Source organism: Sinohyriopsis cumingii, chromosome 10 (genome assembly GCF_028554795.1).
Source record: "Sinohyriopsis cumingii isolate HCF-2022 chromosome 10, ASM2855479v2, whole genome shotgun sequence".
NCBI classification, from domain to species: Eukaryota; Metazoa; Mollusca; class Bivalvia; order Unionida; family Unionidae; genus Sinohyriopsis; species Sinohyriopsis cumingii.
Genome location: NC_142970.1, coordinates 61,813,332 through 61,833,739, shown reverse-complemented (window position 1 = coordinate 61,833,739; position 20,408 = coordinate 61,813,332). Strand labels below are relative to the sequence as shown.

Genomic DNA, 20,408 nt, shown 5'->3' with positions numbered 1-20,408 from the left:
TTATATTAAAAGAGACAGACACATCAACTGCAACGTTAAATGGAGCGGCAAGTTAACTCAATGATCCAAACTTGAAGCCTATGTCAGTCAGTGTATGAACAGCATATACAAATAATTTATAATCTTGCTAATGACTGCATTGTTATTTATAAATAGTATGATTGAATGAGTTTCTCTGACGAATTAGTGACATGCAATGAGGATTATGTATGCATCAATTACCTTGGTGAATCCACCAGTATCAGTTTTAAAGTTATAAAATACTGCTTTGAGGGTATAGTCTGAATAGATGTCATATTATCATACAAATGTCGTTTCCGATAGAATAAATTCGTTGTATACATAATGCAAATACTGTCGTTTGCCACTGCACTTATTTCTGAATAACAGGGGCTATTTGTTGCGATGTAAACGCCAATCGATATAAGGATATAGTGATTTATGTCACGAAATATATTTCATTTTTGAGGTGCTAGTATTTATGTAGACTCCACTCCAATACTCTACTTCGCATTTTTATACCATGCAGCATATCGGTGGAGATTTGCGTGTTCTTGAAAATTTAAGACCACTTTTATAAATGTATGTGTACCTTCTTCAAATATCGCCCAAGTTATAAATTTCAAAGCACACAAAACTGTATTATATTTTCCCGATGCTACGTTTGATATAGGCCAAAAATCTCTTAATTGTTTCTTGTTTGCACATATACAATATAAATATATCAAATTGTTTCAAAAATAGATTTCTGAGGACGTTTCGGTGATTGTTCAATGAATTGTGGGTGGGGTGGGTCTCGGTTCTTAAATGTAAATTTAACATGTATTATTTAATCTTCAACCATTCTACATTATCTGGTGTGCGTAGTGTAAACAAGGGTTTGGCCATTTACTCTGATGGTAGGCTCTATCTAAGTTTTGTCTCGTGCAGGTTGGTGCATTACCTCTGTGGTCATGATGCAGATTGTGAGATCGAAATTTTCGCAAGCTGAAGATAAATGCGTTGCATGTCAGACTCAGATTTGGCATTCAGTGAATATTCGTCAGCAGATATGAAACTAGCCACTTTCTGCGTCCTCGTCTTAGCCTTTAGTCTTCTCGGATTTAAGCGCTTGCCGTCCGCTTTGTATATGATGTTGAATACATTATCATGGTCACGGAAGGCATCAATAAGCATGGGATAACAAATCAAACTGAACAGGGCTGGGGCCAATACACAGACTTGCGTGACTCCATTGGTGACTAGCCATCGTCAACGATTCGAGCGAGAATGCCATCATGAAATTGCAGAAACGTTACGTTGAATTTCTCTGGTCAATCAAATTGTGTCATGATCTTTCAATGATTTCCACAGCAGGCTGTGTCAAAAGATTGTTCAGGTCAAAGACTGTCGTGTACTGATTGAATTTCTGTTCCTGGAATTTCTCCTGGAGCTTACGAGCTGACGTCCTACAAACACCATGTCTGCAGTCCCTCATCCACTGCTGAAGCGGCACTGACTCGCTTGCTGGAGATATAGCTTATATGCGTATCTTACCAGTGTTACGTTTTTATGTTTGGAATTGCTAACTAAAAAAACATTTTTAATTATGTGGTTGCCGGTGTGATTGCTGGTCGGTGCAGGTGACAAACATAACGAGTAAAACAAAACAAAAACTCAGAAAAACACATGACAAAACAAACAAACAAACAAACAAACAAAAACATAAAAAACATAATAATCGTGCCTATAGTGAACACAAAATGTAACAGCTTGAGATTATTTTTGCTTGACATCCTAATTTCTAAAATTGGTATAATGAAGCATCCAGTACATAGTTTCTTATACAGCCGCTTATAAGCCGATTTACAATTACAAACATCATAGTCGGTGATCTGCCACATAATGTGCAGTTATATCATGTTTTTTTCTTCTCTTCTTCTACTGTTTACTCCTTTAAAACATCATAGACCGAGTTGTGTCGGCGCATTAATCGAGAGCATATCTGACTCAATGTAGTTTGCTGATAGACTAGGTCTTCGATGCATTTGACCAAGATTATGTGGCCATTTTTGAGCATTTATTGCAAAAACTATCCGATTATGCGTCGATCATTGCACCTTTAGTATTGGCATATAATTTACAAGTACAATTTGACCTTGAACTTTAATTATTATGTCATCACTCTGAAAATGAAAACAGTCGGTATAATTGCCACATTCCCAGCTGTGTTTAATGTTTAAAAATGAAAAGTATCAAATCCCGCAAGGGCGTAATTAAATCCAATCACATGTTCCGTGACAACTAACACTGAATAGAAGATAAAATAATAGCAATCAATCAATCATATTAGCTCTAGCTACCTACAAAAGTTCGGAAAGCAAATTTTAAATATACCTGCGTCGAAACATTACATTTGTCAAATACTGGATTCCGTTCACTAGAATCAATCAATCAACATTATTCAGACACGAGGCATACATACATACATACATACATACATACATACATACATACATACATGCATGCATGCATGCATGCATACATACATACATACATACATACATACATACATACATACATACATGCGTACGTACATATGTACGTACGTTACGTACATTACATACATACATGCATACTAAAGCGGGGGCCCCGAGTGGCCGATTGGTCTAAAGTGGTCACCGTTACGGATCACCTCTGTCTGCGTGGGTTCGAGTCTCGGGCTCGGCTAACGTGGGTACGTGAGAAAGCTTGCCAGTAGCTTTTCGTGGGTCGGTGGTTCTTTCCAGGGTTTCCCAGGTTCTTCCTCCATCATTTATATTGGCCGCTATATATAGCCTATCTTGTGCCGAAAAATGGCGTTAACTCATTCGGCCCCAGAGGTTTTTGTCGTTTTTGCCTGAAATGTGCGTAGGAAAGACATCTGGGGGGCTATTTCTGAATACATCATAATACATCGGCTTTCAACAGATTTTCCATGAGACTAATGCCTAGTTGTATTAGAAACATCGTTTTCCATTGGTTATTTTACTTGCGCATGAGCAGAAGGGTAAATTTTTTAATTTTTTGTTTGCTTAATGGACCCATCATTTTCGTATGGAGACCGCAATTTATTCCAAATGCCCACCTTATCCTAGTTTTTGCAAAGGTTCAACTGTCTGTGTGCAGTTAAGACCGGTATGCCTTAGATCTTAGGCCAAAAGGTCTAAACTCCGGACACAAATTCGCATTCTGATCTCGAGCGAATTTTGGGTGAAAAAAAATACAGGTACAAAAAATTAGGTTTTTCCCTCTGTATTTTGTAGTGCAACAAGAACTTCCAGATTATTTAATATCGTGTTAGAGCTATATCTGTCTGCTTTTGTTTAATACCACCCACGTTGGTGTATCTTACACGACCTTGATGCTGCAGAGCTTGGAAGTAGGGTACAGCCTCATCACGCCTACAGACGGGATCGGGGCCGAATTGGTTAAACCCTACAACAACAACAACATATCAAAACTCATAACTACATTCGTATCAGGAGCTAAACCCGTTCTTTGAAAGAATTTGTTATATCAAGCACTGTCTTTTAATTATGTAAAGATAATGCGCATTCATGCATATTAGATCGATTAAAATGTCATTTTCTAAAAAGATCATTTCAACTTTTCATGAATGCTTTTTATCCATTCAACCACATTTTAGGTATAAGTATACCAATCAACTAATTGCCACAATAGTCATAAGCATCACGTGCTTTTGCATTAGGTCAGGGCTCCCCAGGAACAAGCACAAGATTACGTTAAAAAGTTATTTGGTGGAGGGCGTGATACAATCTACAGAAAGTCATATATGCTCTGTAAATAGTTTGATTCCTGTAAAGTGGGACAAAACTCTTGCATATTTTGTATAATTGAACCTAAAGGTGAAAGCACTTTACCTATTCCGATTCTTACGTCACCTTGGAGAATGTGTTGATGGGGTTAAAATGATTATAGTGGCTGGAACCGCTCCGGTGGCCTAAGTGGTTAGAGCGTTCGTCTCGGATGCGGGAAGTAACAGTTTCGAACCTCATCTGAGTCATACCAAAGACCATTCAAAATGGTACAAACATCTGCCTAGCTAGGACCTCATCATTAAGAGGTTAGTGTTAGAACTGGTCGGCCTGATGTCACGATACTGTGACAAGGTGGGACACGATGCTGTGTGTCTGCGGTATGATGCCACAGTGCTAGACATCACTATAAACTACCACACTGCATAAATCGTGGCGATAGGAGTGAAAGTTTTGTAAAGCTACGAAAACAAAATCCATATTACACACACACACAGACAGAGAGAGACACGCACACAAATACACACACGCTCATTATAGTGGTTGGATACAAGTTATTCCGAGACACAATACTATCAAAACGTTTCGGTATGGTTTAGGTACGTGTACCCAAATGTATTTAATAAGTTTATAGCTCAACTTAGTTACAATCGGTGGCTCATTTAACATGAGAAATATGAATTTTAGTGTTCATGAAATAATCCATACCAGTACAAAATGGAGAAATAAGTTCAACTTTCGATCAATCAACTGGTGAACGAGACTGTACACCACCACCACACGGCAAGAAACTCCTTCTTCCATGACGTTGCCTATCTGAGAGTTCTACACTGAAACAGAATATTGGTGTACCTAAATCGTCATGCACCAACTCTCAACATCAAGCAAGGAAAACTAGTATGATGTTGCCTCTGAAATCCAATCGAAAACATGCAATGTTGTCATGGTGATGGAAATCTCAACATATCTATGCTGGAAATGCTTGCGTGTTCTATCCTTGAAATGGCCTTGAGAATGGAATAGTCAACTGTCAGCCTTAAATGGGCACATATATAAAATAGAGAACATATTTTTTATTTCAATAAAAGTCTCGAACTTACAAAACTAATCACATTGATTCAATGGGTTCGGCAAGATTATGTACACCAATCGCTCAGGTAACTAATATACGTTTCAACTCGGAATGTAAGAATTGCGCAAAACGTAATTACGTTTCATGATTTCAGAGTCTCTCTCTGTCTCTCTCTCCCTCCCCCCTTCTCTCTCTCCATAAATATATATATATATATATATATATATATATATATATATATATGGTTCGAAATTTGAGTCTTTAATGCAACCATCCTGCAAGAGATTTAAAAAATCTGATTAACATATTCCCATATAATGCCTATAAAAGAAGACTTGATAGCTCAGATCAATCATATTACTGGTGATAACGTGAAAATGCGCGGTGTTTCGGTCTTGCCAATGATCAGGAAGGACAGCGATAGCAACCCAAATCCAGGGATGGTTATCGCTTTAGGGGCTTCATTGAAGGACAAGAGGAAAGCTATGAAAGCAGAACGTCTGAGTCGTGGCTCTTCGTGTCTATATATATCCCATCTAATTGAGCCATCAGGTCTCATTGCGTCCTGTTGTAGTCCTTAAGAAATGCATTCATATTTTCTCTGATATTTAATGGACATAGATACCAGAGAAAAATGTTACCGAATTCACAGAAAAGCATTAAAGCAATAAAACAAAAAAATAAAATATCTTTTGTTTGGTTCTGCTTCTTAGTTTTAGTGCAGATGCCGAATGAATCAGATGTGATTTAGACGCTCATAGAAAGATCATGTTCACTAAATATTCGATTCGTTTCACATCCGTTCCGACTATTTCCAAAATATTCAACATAATTTGTCCTGAGTTTTTTTGGATATGTCCAAGCTAATGCTTAAGGCACGTAAGGTAACATTGGTGCATTTTAACTTACAATTATGGCGCTGTATTTCATCAATATTGACAACAAATAAAGGAAACTTCATGCCAAATTACCGCCATTCAGCCGGGCCGATGACAGTTAATTTCAGGACAAAATGGTACAAATAATGAGTAGCTAGTGCATCTGACAAGTTTAAGGTTTAGGTATATCGAGCATATTTAATATCTCAGTTGTATAATTTATTAAATTAAATGAACAGTATTAACCATGTGAAGATAACTAACACTGAATTGTTTCTGATGATCAATATTGCGGCTATTGAGATGTCGAGCTGTAAGGAATACGGGGAAGATAATGGTTACACCACTTTTGTTTCTCTTTTGAAATTAGGTATCAGTCCTTGTTTATCGTAAAAAAAAAAACACCCAAAGATGTAACGTGTACGGCTTAGATAATAATTCAACCATTTTCGTCTTCTTTTGAAATTAGGTATCAGTCCTTGTTTATCGTAAATAAACACCCAAAGATGTAACGTGTACGGCTTAAATAATGATTCAGGCATTTTCTTCTTCTTTTGACATTATGTATCAGTCCTTGTTTATCGTTTGTTTTCAAACAGGGCAGTATTCCATTGGACATGGATAGGAGTAAAATGAATCCCATGATTTCATGAAATTAACTTATCTAGTCCCGTTGACCCCATGTGATTACTAATTCAATATATATATATATATATATATAGAGAGAGAGAGAGAGAGAGAGAGAGAGAGAGACAAAACATGGTGTAATTATCGACATTCCATGACTCGTCGATTTCAAGACTGTAAACTATTACATGTAGGAAAAAAACGACTGAAGGAAGAAAGACGTAAACACAATGCTCAGAACGTATGCTTCACTTTTACATTCGCTTAAAAATGGTTGATTCAGACATTAATTACAAGTTAGATCAAGAATGCGACAAGATTATGCACTCTGGCTATAATGTTTAAGTATTTATATTATTGACCTTGCATTTAAAATTAAAACCAGCGTTATTGGTGTGGCACATGATAAAAGCACGTCTGTACCATTGATAAGCGGATTAGAAAATAAAATTGATTTCTACTATATTTTAGATATCATATTCGATTGAGGCATATCAATTACAGAAATATTAAAGCGGTTGCTACGGTAATAAAAGAAAGGTTTGCATTTCCATACGGTATAAATGGTCATGTCATATGTTTCCTTCGAAAATGTACATATAGTTATTTACATACAGCAGACAGGTACAATTATTTAAATTCAGTGATCACCAAATAGTTGCCAAATGTACCAAATATTTTAATCGCCAAATATAAATGAATTGTGAGACTACCTTGTCGTGTGTTATCAAGGATGTTGTCGGTATAACCCTATAGCGCAACAGTACGAGGTTGCACATATTGTGCGTTCGTTATTGCGGTCCAGAACAGAGCTTTTGTTTGGAAACACGCTGGCGGCAGCTGTCACAGGAATATGGGTTGGCAGCCTTTGTTTGCGGGGCATTAAAAAGCGCCATGCACACAGTGTCATCATCGTGTATTTTAAATAGTGATATGATCAATAAATGTGTGTTCGGCTGGTGTTTTATCAACGGAACTGCAAAAGCTAACAAATTGGTGCTGTCAGATCAAAGACAATGCTGATATTAAAGACGAATGCATGCAGTAGTACAAAGAGTACGACTAAAGTGTTCAAGAAAACGTTACATGTTAATATAATCCAGATTGGTAGGTAGTTATTCAGGGGATTTGATCGTAGGAGTGGAGGAACAACACATATAACTTACACTTTCTTTTTAAAAAAAAGAATACTGTACTGTACGAAGTATTACTGTAAAGCATAGTTCTTTTCTTTCTTTTGCTAAGTTCGGGTGCAGAGTTGCATCTCTTAAGATTGCGAGTGGTGAGTGTGTGTGTGTGTGTGTGTGTGTGTGTGTGTGTGTGTGTTTGTGTGTGTGTGTTTTAGATTTGTAACGTATCTTCAAAAACCAATTCAGTTATACGGCTACTATATATGCAGTGTGATAGCTTATATTGACGTCTAGTACTGAGGTAATCATGCCGCATACATGTACGATGATGTCCCCACTCAGTCACATCATCCTGACACAAGGCCGACCAGTCCTAACACTAACATCATAATGGTGAGCGGCTAGCGAAGCAGCTATTATTACCATTTTTATGTCTTTGGTATTACTCGGCTGAGTATTGAACCTGCGACCTCCCGCATCCGAGGCGGATGCTCAATCCCCTAGTCCACCAGAGCGGTGATTGCGAATGTTAAGTTTTCTAATAGAACACTAGCATTTCGGGTTTGTCGTCAAGGTCAGCACTGTACTGAAGATTAAGAACATGATAGTATCAAGAGTCACATGTACGATTGTACCAGACTGGTCTTCTTTGGTATGTGCAACTGTTTTAGACTGGTTTTATGTACAACTCTCTCAGACTGATGTTACTTGGCATGTATGACTATACAAGAGAGGTCTTATTTAGTATATACGCATCAGACTGTTCTTATTTTATGTGTACGAATGTATCAGACTGGTCTTATTTTATGTGTACGAATGTATCAGACTGGTCTTATTTTATGTGTACGAATGTATCAGACTAGTTCAATTTCGTAAGTACAACTGCGTTATACTGGTCATATTTGGTATGTACGACTATATTAGACTGGTTCAAATTAGTATGTACGACTATGTGTATGATTGTATCAGATCGATTTATTTGGTATGTACGACTGTGTCAGACCTTTTTTTTTGTTGGTATGTACGACATTATCAGAAGGCCTTGTTTGGTTATGACAGGCATGTGCTGCAATAGCCTTGTTGTTCCTATACAAATACGGGCAAAAATTCGTATTTTGTTTTCCGCTGTCGAAAAAAGTTCTAAAATCGATTTGCAGCTGCATGTACGGCACGTCAAACATCTGCAGGTATGTGTGTCATAGGTATATGGGAGTCACGTAAAAATGTAAAAGAAAAGACAAACAATTCTGCCACGGAGCAAAGAGCAAACTTGGTGTAATCACTGACCGATATCAAGGCCGACCAAATTAAAGATTACAGATGCAATTCCCTGTTATATTCTACAATTTTGAGGTGGTTTCATCGCTTTAGAGAGTCGAGAATCCATACAAGATCCATGTTTTCGAAGATCGTTGTCAGAGATTGGGGAACAGGCAGTGACTACTGCAAAGCGAGCAATTTAACAAAGATATTTGATACACATTGCAATATATGTTTAATTTGGCTGGCATTGATTTGCCATCTATGTTTTAATATGGGGAGGAATCACTCGAACCTCAGACAGGTTTGTTCAAGATGCGATTCACGTTTTTTAACGATTGGACACAAACAGACTGGAGATGAAGCAGCCGGAGAACTACTCGACAAAATTGCAGAAAGATTGGCCAGAGATATTTGAATGAGATTGTAACAAGTGATGAAATATGGATTTTTTTTATTCCACTCAAGGGAAATAGTAAAGTTTGGATCAGAGAAAACGAGCAGATACCTCAAATCGTAAGACGTAATAGGACTATAAACGATCCGGTCACCCAGGTACCTGTGTCTGAATGTTAAAGAGAGAGAGAGAGAGAGAGAGAGAGAGAGAGAGAGAGAGAGAGAGAGAGAGAAGTCAAACTAACCTTTGATGCATGATAATAACGAACAACAGCTACTTCACGTAAATAGTGCGCTGCACTTTTATCCACTTTGAATAACGTTGTTTTATCATGTACTAGGAACTTTATCAAACACATCGACCTCCAAAATGAATAATTATCATTATTTCCAGGTGGTATGTAAGAGTGGTATGTAAGACCAATGGGTCAACATGCTTTCGAAATAATCCCAACTTGCACTGCACATTTCAACTTTACCAGCAAGTATGACAGCAAAATCGAATATGGACAATCACTAGAAACACACTTTGACGCAGTGTTTCCGACTCATCTTTCCATAATTTTATCTTCAAGTTTAATTCGTGAATTGCGTCACTTGTTTTCTTAATGCCAATATTTACATGACTTGTTTTCTTAATGCCAATATTTACATGACTTGTTTTCTTAATGCCAATATTTACATGACTTGTTTTCTTAATGCCAATATTTGCATGACATGTTTGGTTACATAACATTTTTATCGAGGAACAAACTTAATCTGGTTCATTTCTGAATGAGAAGCACAAAATGTACGCGCGAGCTTCCAAGGCAGTAAATTTGCATATATGAGTTTGTTTCTCTTGTGCTATACCCAAGATAACATAATGGGTAATATTCTTGTTTTTAAGTACATATTAAAAGTTATTGACTTAAAATTTAAATAATAGTATATTCAATGATCAGTTAATAACATACTAGAGCTTTCTACGCCGCATGGTATGGGGAGGGGGGTAATATTTTCAATACTTTGTTAATAACATACTAGAGCATTCTACGCCACATGGTCTTGGGGTGGAATATATTCAATACTCATTATTAACATACTAGAGCATTCTAAGCTGCATGGTGGGGGGGGGGGTGTACTATTTTAAATACTCAGTTAATAACATACGAGAGCATTCTATGCCGCATGATCGGGGGGAGGGGGGTAATATTTTCAATACTCAGTTAATAACGTACTAGAACATTCTACGCCGCATGGTCTTGGATGGGGATACTATTTTCAGTACTGAGTTAATAACATACTAGAGCATTCTATGCCGCACGATCGGAGGGGTGGGTGGGTAATATTTTCAATACTCAGTTAATAACGTACTATACATTATACGCTGCATGGTCATGTGGGATACTATATTCAGTACTCAGTTAATGACATACTAGAGCATTCTACGCTGCATGACCATGGGGATACTATCTTCAATGCTCAGTCAATAACATACTAGAGCATTCTACGCCTCAAGGTCATGGGGGATACTATATTCAATACTCAGTTCATAACATACTAGAGCATTCTACACCGCATGGCCTTAGGTTTAATATTTTCGATATTCAGTTCGTAACATGCTAGAGCATTCTACACGGCATGACGTTGGGTGCAATAATTTCATTACTCGGTGAATAACCTACGAGGTTATATAATTAAACTATTCGGTGAGTTGTTGTTGCTGTTGTTGTACGGTTTAACGCCATTTTTCGGCACACAATAGGCTATACATGGCGACCAGTATTAGTGGTGGAGGAAGAACCCGGAAAGAACCACCGACCCACGAGAAGCTACTGGCAAGCTTTCTCACATACCCACATTAGCCGAATCCGAAACTCGAACCCACGCAGACAGAGGTGAGATGGCAGTGATCCGTAACGGAGAGCGCTTTATACCACTCAGCCTATTCGGTGAGACAATATAAAATGGAAAGCTTGTACCAAATATGAGTAATAATTTTCTATTAACAGGCTATTAAATCGGCATGGTGTAGGCTAGGTATTTGATTCGAATCCTGGAATATCAACAGTCATTGCGAAGCATGTGAAGTTGTACTTGAATTAGGATGTAAACAAGGTTCTGGTAGAAGCATTATATCTTTCTGATGTAAAAAGCAACTGTCTGCGCTCTGCATACACAATATTTCGCTGCAGGTGTATTGAGGTTGAGCTATTCTCCAATTTTATTCATAAAAATAGTTTATACGGAATGGCACATGTAGGTAGTGTAAGATATGTGATCTGTGTCGTCATGACGCAATGACCTTGTGGATTTGATTTGGAAAACGAGTTTTACGTAGCTTAAACACATTTTGATGTCATAAGATGAAATCGTCGCGCAAAATGGAATCCAAATTTGGCACATAAAAGTATATAGCGCAATAATGAGAGAGAGAGAGAGAGAGGCATGGGTTAAATACATGAATATAAATTATACAAAAATAATAACATTTACGTCTCACCCCGACAACCGTGGGCACGTGAGAAAGCTTGACAGTACCTTTCCTTTCTGTGGGTCGGTGGTTCTTTACTGGGTCATCCCCGGTTCTACCTCCACCAAATAAAACGTGTAAGAAGTTTAAAGACTTTACATTTTAGACTATAAAGTAACTGTGAAAACCTTGTGATAGAAGGTCAATCGTCGCAGGCAAATGTGATTCAAATCTAGAAATATACTATAAAATAACAATTGATAAAAAGAAAATCAGGTGGCTTTCCACAATTACATGATGGTACCTGAATTACACAGTTTAAAGCGCTATAGTTATTTATTATCCTTGCCTACCGCTATTCGACAAGTTAGAAGTTGACTAAATTCACTAAAGGATGGGACATAACACTAAGGTCATTCGAAAACGATCTTTAACACGTTCAACTTGTTTGACACCCCGTTTTGTACATGTGGTAGGACTGAAACATGTCATGTCCCTAGTACAGTGAGCAAGGAAATGTGTTGATGAGACAATTAATATCAGCGCCATATCAAGCTATTAGCTTAGATTTACTTCTCCGGGGAAAGGGCAATGCAAATGAAAAATACAAAATTATACAAGTATGCAAACATGTAACTGATACCGGGCGATTTCAAAAACATACACAAATCATGAAGCTCTCTCTCTCTCTCTCTCTCTCTCTCTCTCTCTCTCCATTATCAGTCCCTGTTGTTATGTTGAAATATGTTCTGATACTAGTATAATATAGGGAGAGGGCTCACATAAGTTGTAATAACTTGTGTCCAACGCCCTTCTAACATATTGCGACAATAAAATATGTTTAATCCGACCACATGTGTTACTCGAGTATATTATTTCGAACTGGACTATTATATATATATATATATATATATATATATATATATATATATATATATATATATATATCCTCGAACACTTTAACAATATGTGTATAGCATGAACATTTTAACAACAAGAGGTGGCACGCGAATGATTTAACAATATAGGTATCACACGATTTTGGTGGTAACAATATAAGTATCGCGCGAACGTTTCAGCAATGAAGGAATCACACGAATATATAAACAATATAAATACCACTCGAATGTCCAAACAATAATAGTAATAAAGGTGGCACACGAATGCTTTAATAATAACAGTGACACTAATTCTTTAAAATTATAATTATCACACGAATGCTTTAACAGTAAACGTGGCGCACGAATGCTTGAACAATGTAAGTATCGCACGAATGCTTAAACAATATAAGTATCGCACGAATGCACTAACAATGAAGGTGACCCGCGAATGATTTAACATTAAAGTTATCACACGAAGGTTTTAACAATAATGATATCACACGAATGATGTAACAATCGTGATATTACAATAGCAATAACGTTACTACACGGGATCCTACGATAAGTCAACAAGGACGCCTTCGTCCATGTATAGTTTCAACTCGCCTTCCGTGCATTTTTCTTCTCACCTCAAATTTATGTTGACCAACGATTTAACTAGATTAATTGCCCGTCCTAGGACCGGAATATAAAAAAGTAGAAAAGGAAGTAGAGTGAAAATTGGGATGACCGAATTAAAAAAATAAATAATATAAATATAGAAAAGTTAAACGTGTACGTGACGAATTAAACATGTGCAAGTCCGTTCAACAATGGGACAAATTAAGAGGGAATCGAAGTGGCAACAAATCGCCTATAAATTAAATTATTATCCCTTTTAAATTGAACAAAACTCTCTCACGCCGTCAGGCAACAGCCGACTAACTGTCGAATATACGTGTATGTATGTAAACACAAAGTGTATACGTGCATGCATGTAAACACAAACTGCATCTAAGGCAGAATTTAAATCCCAGTGGCGTGTCTGGCATTATTATATCGGCTAATGTACGAAACAGCGGATCCAGCAAGGGATCTGGTGTGTCAATGGTTGATTAAGATACAAAATTTAATAATAATAATAATAATAATAATAATAATAATAATAATAATAATAATAATAATGTTTCCTTCTTATCATGTTTGGGTAACACAAAATCCATTGCGAAAAATCGTATATATATATATATATATATATATATATATATATATATATATATATATATATATATATATATATATATGAGTTTCATGTTAACATTTAAATAAAAAATAAAAACTTAAGTCTGATCTCCGAATATTTAGTTCGAAACGAGACTATCTTTTAGCACAAAAATTAAAGCATGCAACATTGAATCATGCAATTATACGACAAGAAATCATATAAAATAGTGTACACGACATGTATGTATATGGCATGAAATCATATTAAAACAGTGTACGCGACATGCATGTTGACGGTATGAAGGCATATTAACACAGTATACACGACATACATGTATTCGGCAGGAAGGGATATTAACACAGTATACACTATATACAGTTATAATATGTCATGAAAGCGTATTAAAACAGTGTACACGATATGCATGTATACGGCATGAAGGTTTATAAAACAGTGTACACGACATGCATATATACAGCGTGAATGCATATGAACGGTGTACACGACATACATGTATAAGGAATGAAGGTATATTACCATAGTGTACACGATATGCAGGTATACGGCATGAATGCATATTAACATAGTGAACATGATCTGCATGCGTACGACATGAAGGCCTATTAAAACAGTGTACACGACATGCATGTATACGGCATTAAGGCATATTAAAACAGTATACACGACATGCATGTATACGGCATGAAGGCATATTAAAACAGTGTACACGACATGCATGTATACGGTATGAAAGCATATTAAAACAGTGTACACGACATGCATGTATACGGCATGAAGGCATATTAAAACAGTGTACACGACATGCATGTATACGGCATGAAGGCATATTAAAACAGTGTACACGATATGCATGTATACGGCATGAAGGCTTATAAAACAGTGTACACGACATGCATATATACAGCGTGAATGCATATGAACGGTGTACACGACATACATGTATAAGGAATGAAGGTATATTAAAACAGTGGACATGACATGCATGTATACAGCGTGAATGCAAATTAACAGTGTACGCGACATGTATGTGTAAGGCATGAATGCATATTAAAACAGTGTACACGACATGCATTTATACTGCATGTTGGCATATTAACACAGTATACACGATATGCATGTATACGGCATGAAGGCATATTGAAACAGTGTACACAACATGCATGTATACGGCATGAAGGCATATAAAACAGTGTACACGACATGCATTTATACGGCATGAAGGCATATTAAAACCGTGTACAAGACATGCATGTATACGGCATGAAGGCATATTAAAACAGTGTATACGACAGTCAGCTGCATAGCATTTAAGTACCTTCATTCAGTGGCCGAGTGGTCTAATGCGCTCTCCGTTACGGATCACTGCCATATCACCTCTGTCTGCGTGGGTTCGAGTTTAGGATTCGGCTAACGTGGGTATGTGAGAAAACTCGCCTGTAGCTTCTCGTGGGTAGGTGGTTCTTCCCGGGGTTTACCCGGGTTCTTCCTCCACCATTTATACTTCCCACCATGCACAGCCTATCAACCCCACAACAACAACAACATCTTTCATTCAACACGTCTGCTTGAAACGTTTGTCTTTCTCCATTGTTATAACAAATCCAGTTTCGACGAAAACATGTATGACTCGAACCGTATATAACTGTCAACACGTGTTTTGAAAATGATTACCTTGTTTAATCAATATGCATTCGTGTGGAATATAGCTCATTAAATCGAACTAATCTTTCTTTCCCTAAGAAAACGTTAGTAGATTAAGAGCATTAAGTGGACGGGGTAATGTTCAAATCGTGATGATTTTGCAATAGAATGTATGTGTACGTAAAAACAACGTGATTGGATAGAACTATTAAATATGAGGATAATATTGCACACAATAATTGGGAATGGCGTATGTCTAATAACAACCTGATACAAATATGTATAATAACAACGTGACTAGGATACACGTATGTCTAATAACAACGTGACTAGGATACATGTATGTCTAATAACAACGTGACTAGGATACACGTATGTCTAATAACAACGTGACTAGGATATACGTATGCCTAATAACTGACTAGGATACACATATGTCTAATAACTGACTAGGATACACGTATGTCTAATAACTGACAGAGATACACGTATGTCTAATAACAACGTGACTTGGATTTACGTATGTCTAATAACAACTTGACAGGATACACATATGTATAAAAACAACGTGACTAGGATATACGTATTTAATCATAAGATCGATACTAGAATACATGTATGTCTAAAAAGAACGTGACTAGGATACAAATATGTCTAATAACGTGACTAGAACGAAACAATTAAATACGAGGGTAATTTTGCTCCATCCTGAAAAGGGAATGGTAGAGCAGCACATGTATGTGTAATAAGAACGTGAATGCGATGCATGTCCGTGTAAGAACAACGCGAACAGGATTTATGTATGTGTAATTAGAACGTGAATGCAATGCATGTCCGTGTAAGAACAACGCGAACAGGATTTATGTATGTGTAATAAGAACGTGAATGCGATGCATGTCCGTGTAAGAACAACGCGAACAGGATTTATGTATGTGTAATAAGAACGTGAATGCGATGCATGTCCGTGTAAGAACAACGCGAACAGGATTTATGTATGTGTAATAAGAACGTGAATGCGATGCATGTCCGTGTAATAACAACGCGAACAGGATTTATGTCTGTGTAATAAGAACGTGAATGTTATGCATGTCCGTGTAAGAACAACGCGAACAGGATTTATGTATGTGTAATAAGAACGTAAATGCGATGCAAATCCGTGTAAGAACAACGCGAACAGGATTTATGTATGTGTAATAAGATCGTGAAGAGGATGCATGCTTGTGGAATAACAACGTGAATATAATAGGAAAACTGGGTTAGAGGGTAATAGTGACACATTCATTTAAAAATCACCATAGATGATTTAATGACTGTTTAAATGGTCGTAATGGTTTGCCATGTGTATTTAAGAAACCTGTGATAACAGGTTAAACAAAAGAGGAAATGAAATGTTATGTTATGTTAACTTTTATATATATATATATATATATATATATATATATATATATATATATATATATATATATATATATATATATATATATATATATATATACACACAAATTTATAACCCTTTAATCGTTTTTATCGTATAGTTCTCAATGTTATACTTTATCAATATGTGTTTATCTTGTTGAGTATTTTTAGTTCTATATATTTTACAACTTGTCGTTTATCTTTCACGTTTTATTACTTCAAACTGATGTTTATTGGAAGGGTTTATGTTCATGACTTGTATGTGAACTACACAGATTCCAGTACGCGGAACTGAGTGCATCGTACGCAAATACAGAACAGGCAACATGATAAGATTCGTTCAATATAGAAACTTGGAATGTTAAATATACCATTCATAACCATTATGTTCTTAGACTTATCAGTTTCGTTTGTGGAATACTGTGGGAGGCACTGGTGATGTGCTTTATATTTGAAGTGAATAATCAATAAAAATAATATTGGTTATATGAAGTGTTCTTACATCGTCACTTTCCTATCAAGAGGTTCATTTCAAGCAATACTTAATAGATTAAGTGCGGGAGTGGGGCTGGTAAAGGGTATGGTGAAAAGAGGGGACATAAGTGCGGGGAGGGGGTTAAGTGGGCAAACAGAAGAATCTCCTCATCGTCCTTTCATTTATATATAGAAAAACGCGCAGATGTTTTCCAATGGCTCGGAATGTTTCAAAGCAAGAAACAGAAACACATACAGTAATAACATTTAAAACAAACTTATATTCAAACTACACACACACACACACACACACACACACACACACACACATATATATATATATATATATATATATATATATATATATATATATATATATATATATATATATATATATATATAAGACAAATAACACTGTTATACAGGTTAGAGAGATTTTTAATTCATAGTGTAGACCAGGGGTGTACAAACTTTTTAGGCCAAGGGCCAGATTGCATTTTTAAAGACCCATCGAGGGCCGCAAACTTTAATTTCTTTAATATAATCACTGTTCACGAACCAGATTTGTGTTTTTTTAATTTCCCCTGAGGGTCGGACAGAACACGTTCACGATCCGGCCCGAGGGCCGGGTATTGTGCACCCCTGGTTTACGTAGATCAGAACCCTGGTCCACGGGTAAACGGCACCCATCGCCTTGCTAGATATTATCAAGCATTCTCCTGTAGAGTCTGGGGATAGCACATTATGTTGTGTGTGTGTGTGTGTGTGTGTGTGTGTGTGTGTGTGTGTGTTTCTAATTCTCTATAATTAATTATATGTACCTCGAAATCTGTGGTAGGAATCCGGAATGAGTGTGTAGTCAGATGAGAATAAATCACTAGTACGACATGCGAATTTGTCTGCTACTGACTAGTGCTTATACCACTGACATTGTCGCGTCATGTTTGGTGACGTGTGCTTAGTTGTGATGGAAATGGACTGATGTGTGCAGACGAGACGATTGGTTCAATTTCCCGCGAACCCGGGTTAGACTCTAAGTATAGTACGATTTTTTTTAATAAAAAGAATCTCTAACTAGTATGAAAGTATTAATTGTACTAAATATGCATTGTATTATAAAGCATTCTCCTGTATAATTCAGAGATAGCTCTTTCCGTTGTGTTTGGTGTAAATTTCTCCCTCTCTCTCTATAATAATAATAATAAAATTTAATAATAATAAACATCAGAAAAGTGCAACCAGTACTCACGTGTGCCGTCAAATTTTGTCGCTATCGTATCTAAAAATGTATTCTGTGGCGCAAGTAACCCTTTTCGATGCGTCATGTCTCTTCCTAGAGGTTAAATCAGCCACAGTGTAAATCCGGGAATCAAAACTCTGCAAGTACAAATCCCTTAATTAGAAAGCTTCTCAGGTGTTGACCGAAATAATCCATGAACATCTACTGCAAATCATATAGAACATGATAAAAGTTGTGAAGCGGACGATCATCACTTGTATCGTTTCGTTATTACACTCGTGTGATTATCAGTTGGTTATGTACACAAATTACATCCTTTAACAAAGATTCAAAGTCTGTGTCACAATATCATTCCATTTGATATTTATTTTTTTATTTTACTACATCGTACGTTCTATTTCACACTTGTATCCTCAATATGTATTTCATTCACACCTCAGCCTGGCATGTTATAACAGCGAGCTTACGTTATTCTCTTTCTATTCATTTAGTTCACATTTCAGCAAAGGCGACCGACAGCAGCTAATATAGACTATAGCAACACGCGCTGTATCGCTCTATCTTCACTTCTGCAATGCGATCAAAGTGATTTCCATTTCCTATTAATGACGTGGGGGGCTTTCACAAAAGCGCGTGACATACTCCACTACTCTTAGTGGTAGAAACGCCACCAAAACAAAGCAACACGCGACTGCTAGAATGGCCAGGAAATCAATGTATTCCAACAGCGAACTATCTCTGTCTCCACTAGATGTTCAAATTATACAGATTAATGGTCAAGTTGTATCAATAATCACGCATGTAGAATATATTTACTTTGTATTATGTGGGATTTGTTTCCGGCGGCTTACACGCCAGTCTGTCACGAAAATAATGAATGAACTGCAGGACATTCGTTCGTATAAGTCTTGTGTCAGTCTAGAGGAAATAGTTCTGTGGGGCTATAAAGTATATCGTAAGGCTCCTTTAGGAGCTCGTTTGGAATGTAATGAATGATTTATTAACTGCAGAATGAATGCATCCCAACTTTATTTATTTAGTATATCCAAACATAAACCGAAGGTTATTAGAATCATATTTTCTTCTTTTTTTATATTTTATTTTAAAGCATATTCCTTGCATAGCAGATGACCTCTTTTCCTTTCCAAACATGTGGAAAGAGCTATATTTCCGACATTGTGTCGAGAGGCGGTTATTTTACTCAGAAATACTGATCTAGACGATTTTAAACGAACTGCTTCCTTCGCAAGACCGATATTTAGACTGTAACCTAATTGGCTCTTTTAATGAGAAAAGCAAAATTAAAAGACGCTGAAACACTCTGCTGTCCGGTTATCGTCACCTGTGTCGATCCGAAATTTCTGATGTAGACCCAAAATTAAAAAATTACCTATGTAGACCCAAAATTATCTATGTAGACCCAAAACCAGCGTAGGGGATCCAGAATCACCGAAGCAGAAACAGATTTCAATCAGCCGATGGATTATTTCATAATTTTGGTTTAACCAACAAGGCTTTATCAAAAATATTTTTCACAGGTAAAAGATTCAAAACAAGACCAAACAAATGGCAAATTTCGTATCAAGGGAGACAATCAATATAGTTTAAGTTGCTCCCTAATGGATAATTTTAATGCTTTTGCTAGACTATATTCTTTAGATGGTGTCATTTATTTTCGTAATGTGCCTATATTAAATACCTTTAGCAACATTCACCTACAAAATTCAGGTATCATTTAAAGAAACTAAACAACAACTTGTGGTGTTCAACTGGATCAATACGTACTATTTTGTTATAGAAAGCACATGTACTAATGTAATACATGTTAAATTTACATGGTAACAGCCCATAACGTTTGGTAGCTTACTACTATACTGGTCCTGTACTCGATAGCCCATAATTTAAAACTCCAAATT

At 36.6% G+C, this 20,408-nt stretch overlaps 1 protein-coding gene across 2 annotated transcripts in view; it reads right to left on the bottom strand.

Annotated features, from left to right (window-relative positions):
• Nucleotides 1-19,051, bottom strand: part of LOC149790237 (voltage-gated delayed rectifier potassium channel KCNH8-like) — a 301,499-nt gene extending 282,448 nt beyond the window's left edge. For both annotated transcript variants that reach the window (XM_089972264.1, XM_089972265.1), the window contains exon 1: nucleotides 18,502-19,051. In XM_089972264.1, coding sequence (XP_089828390.1) covers nucleotides 18,502-18,577 — 76 coding nt within the window. In that variant the 5' untranslated portion in view covers nucleotides 18,578-19,051. The remainder of the gene's footprint in view (nucleotides 1-18,501) is intronic.
• Nucleotides 19,052-20,408: the final 1,357 nt, after the last annotated feature.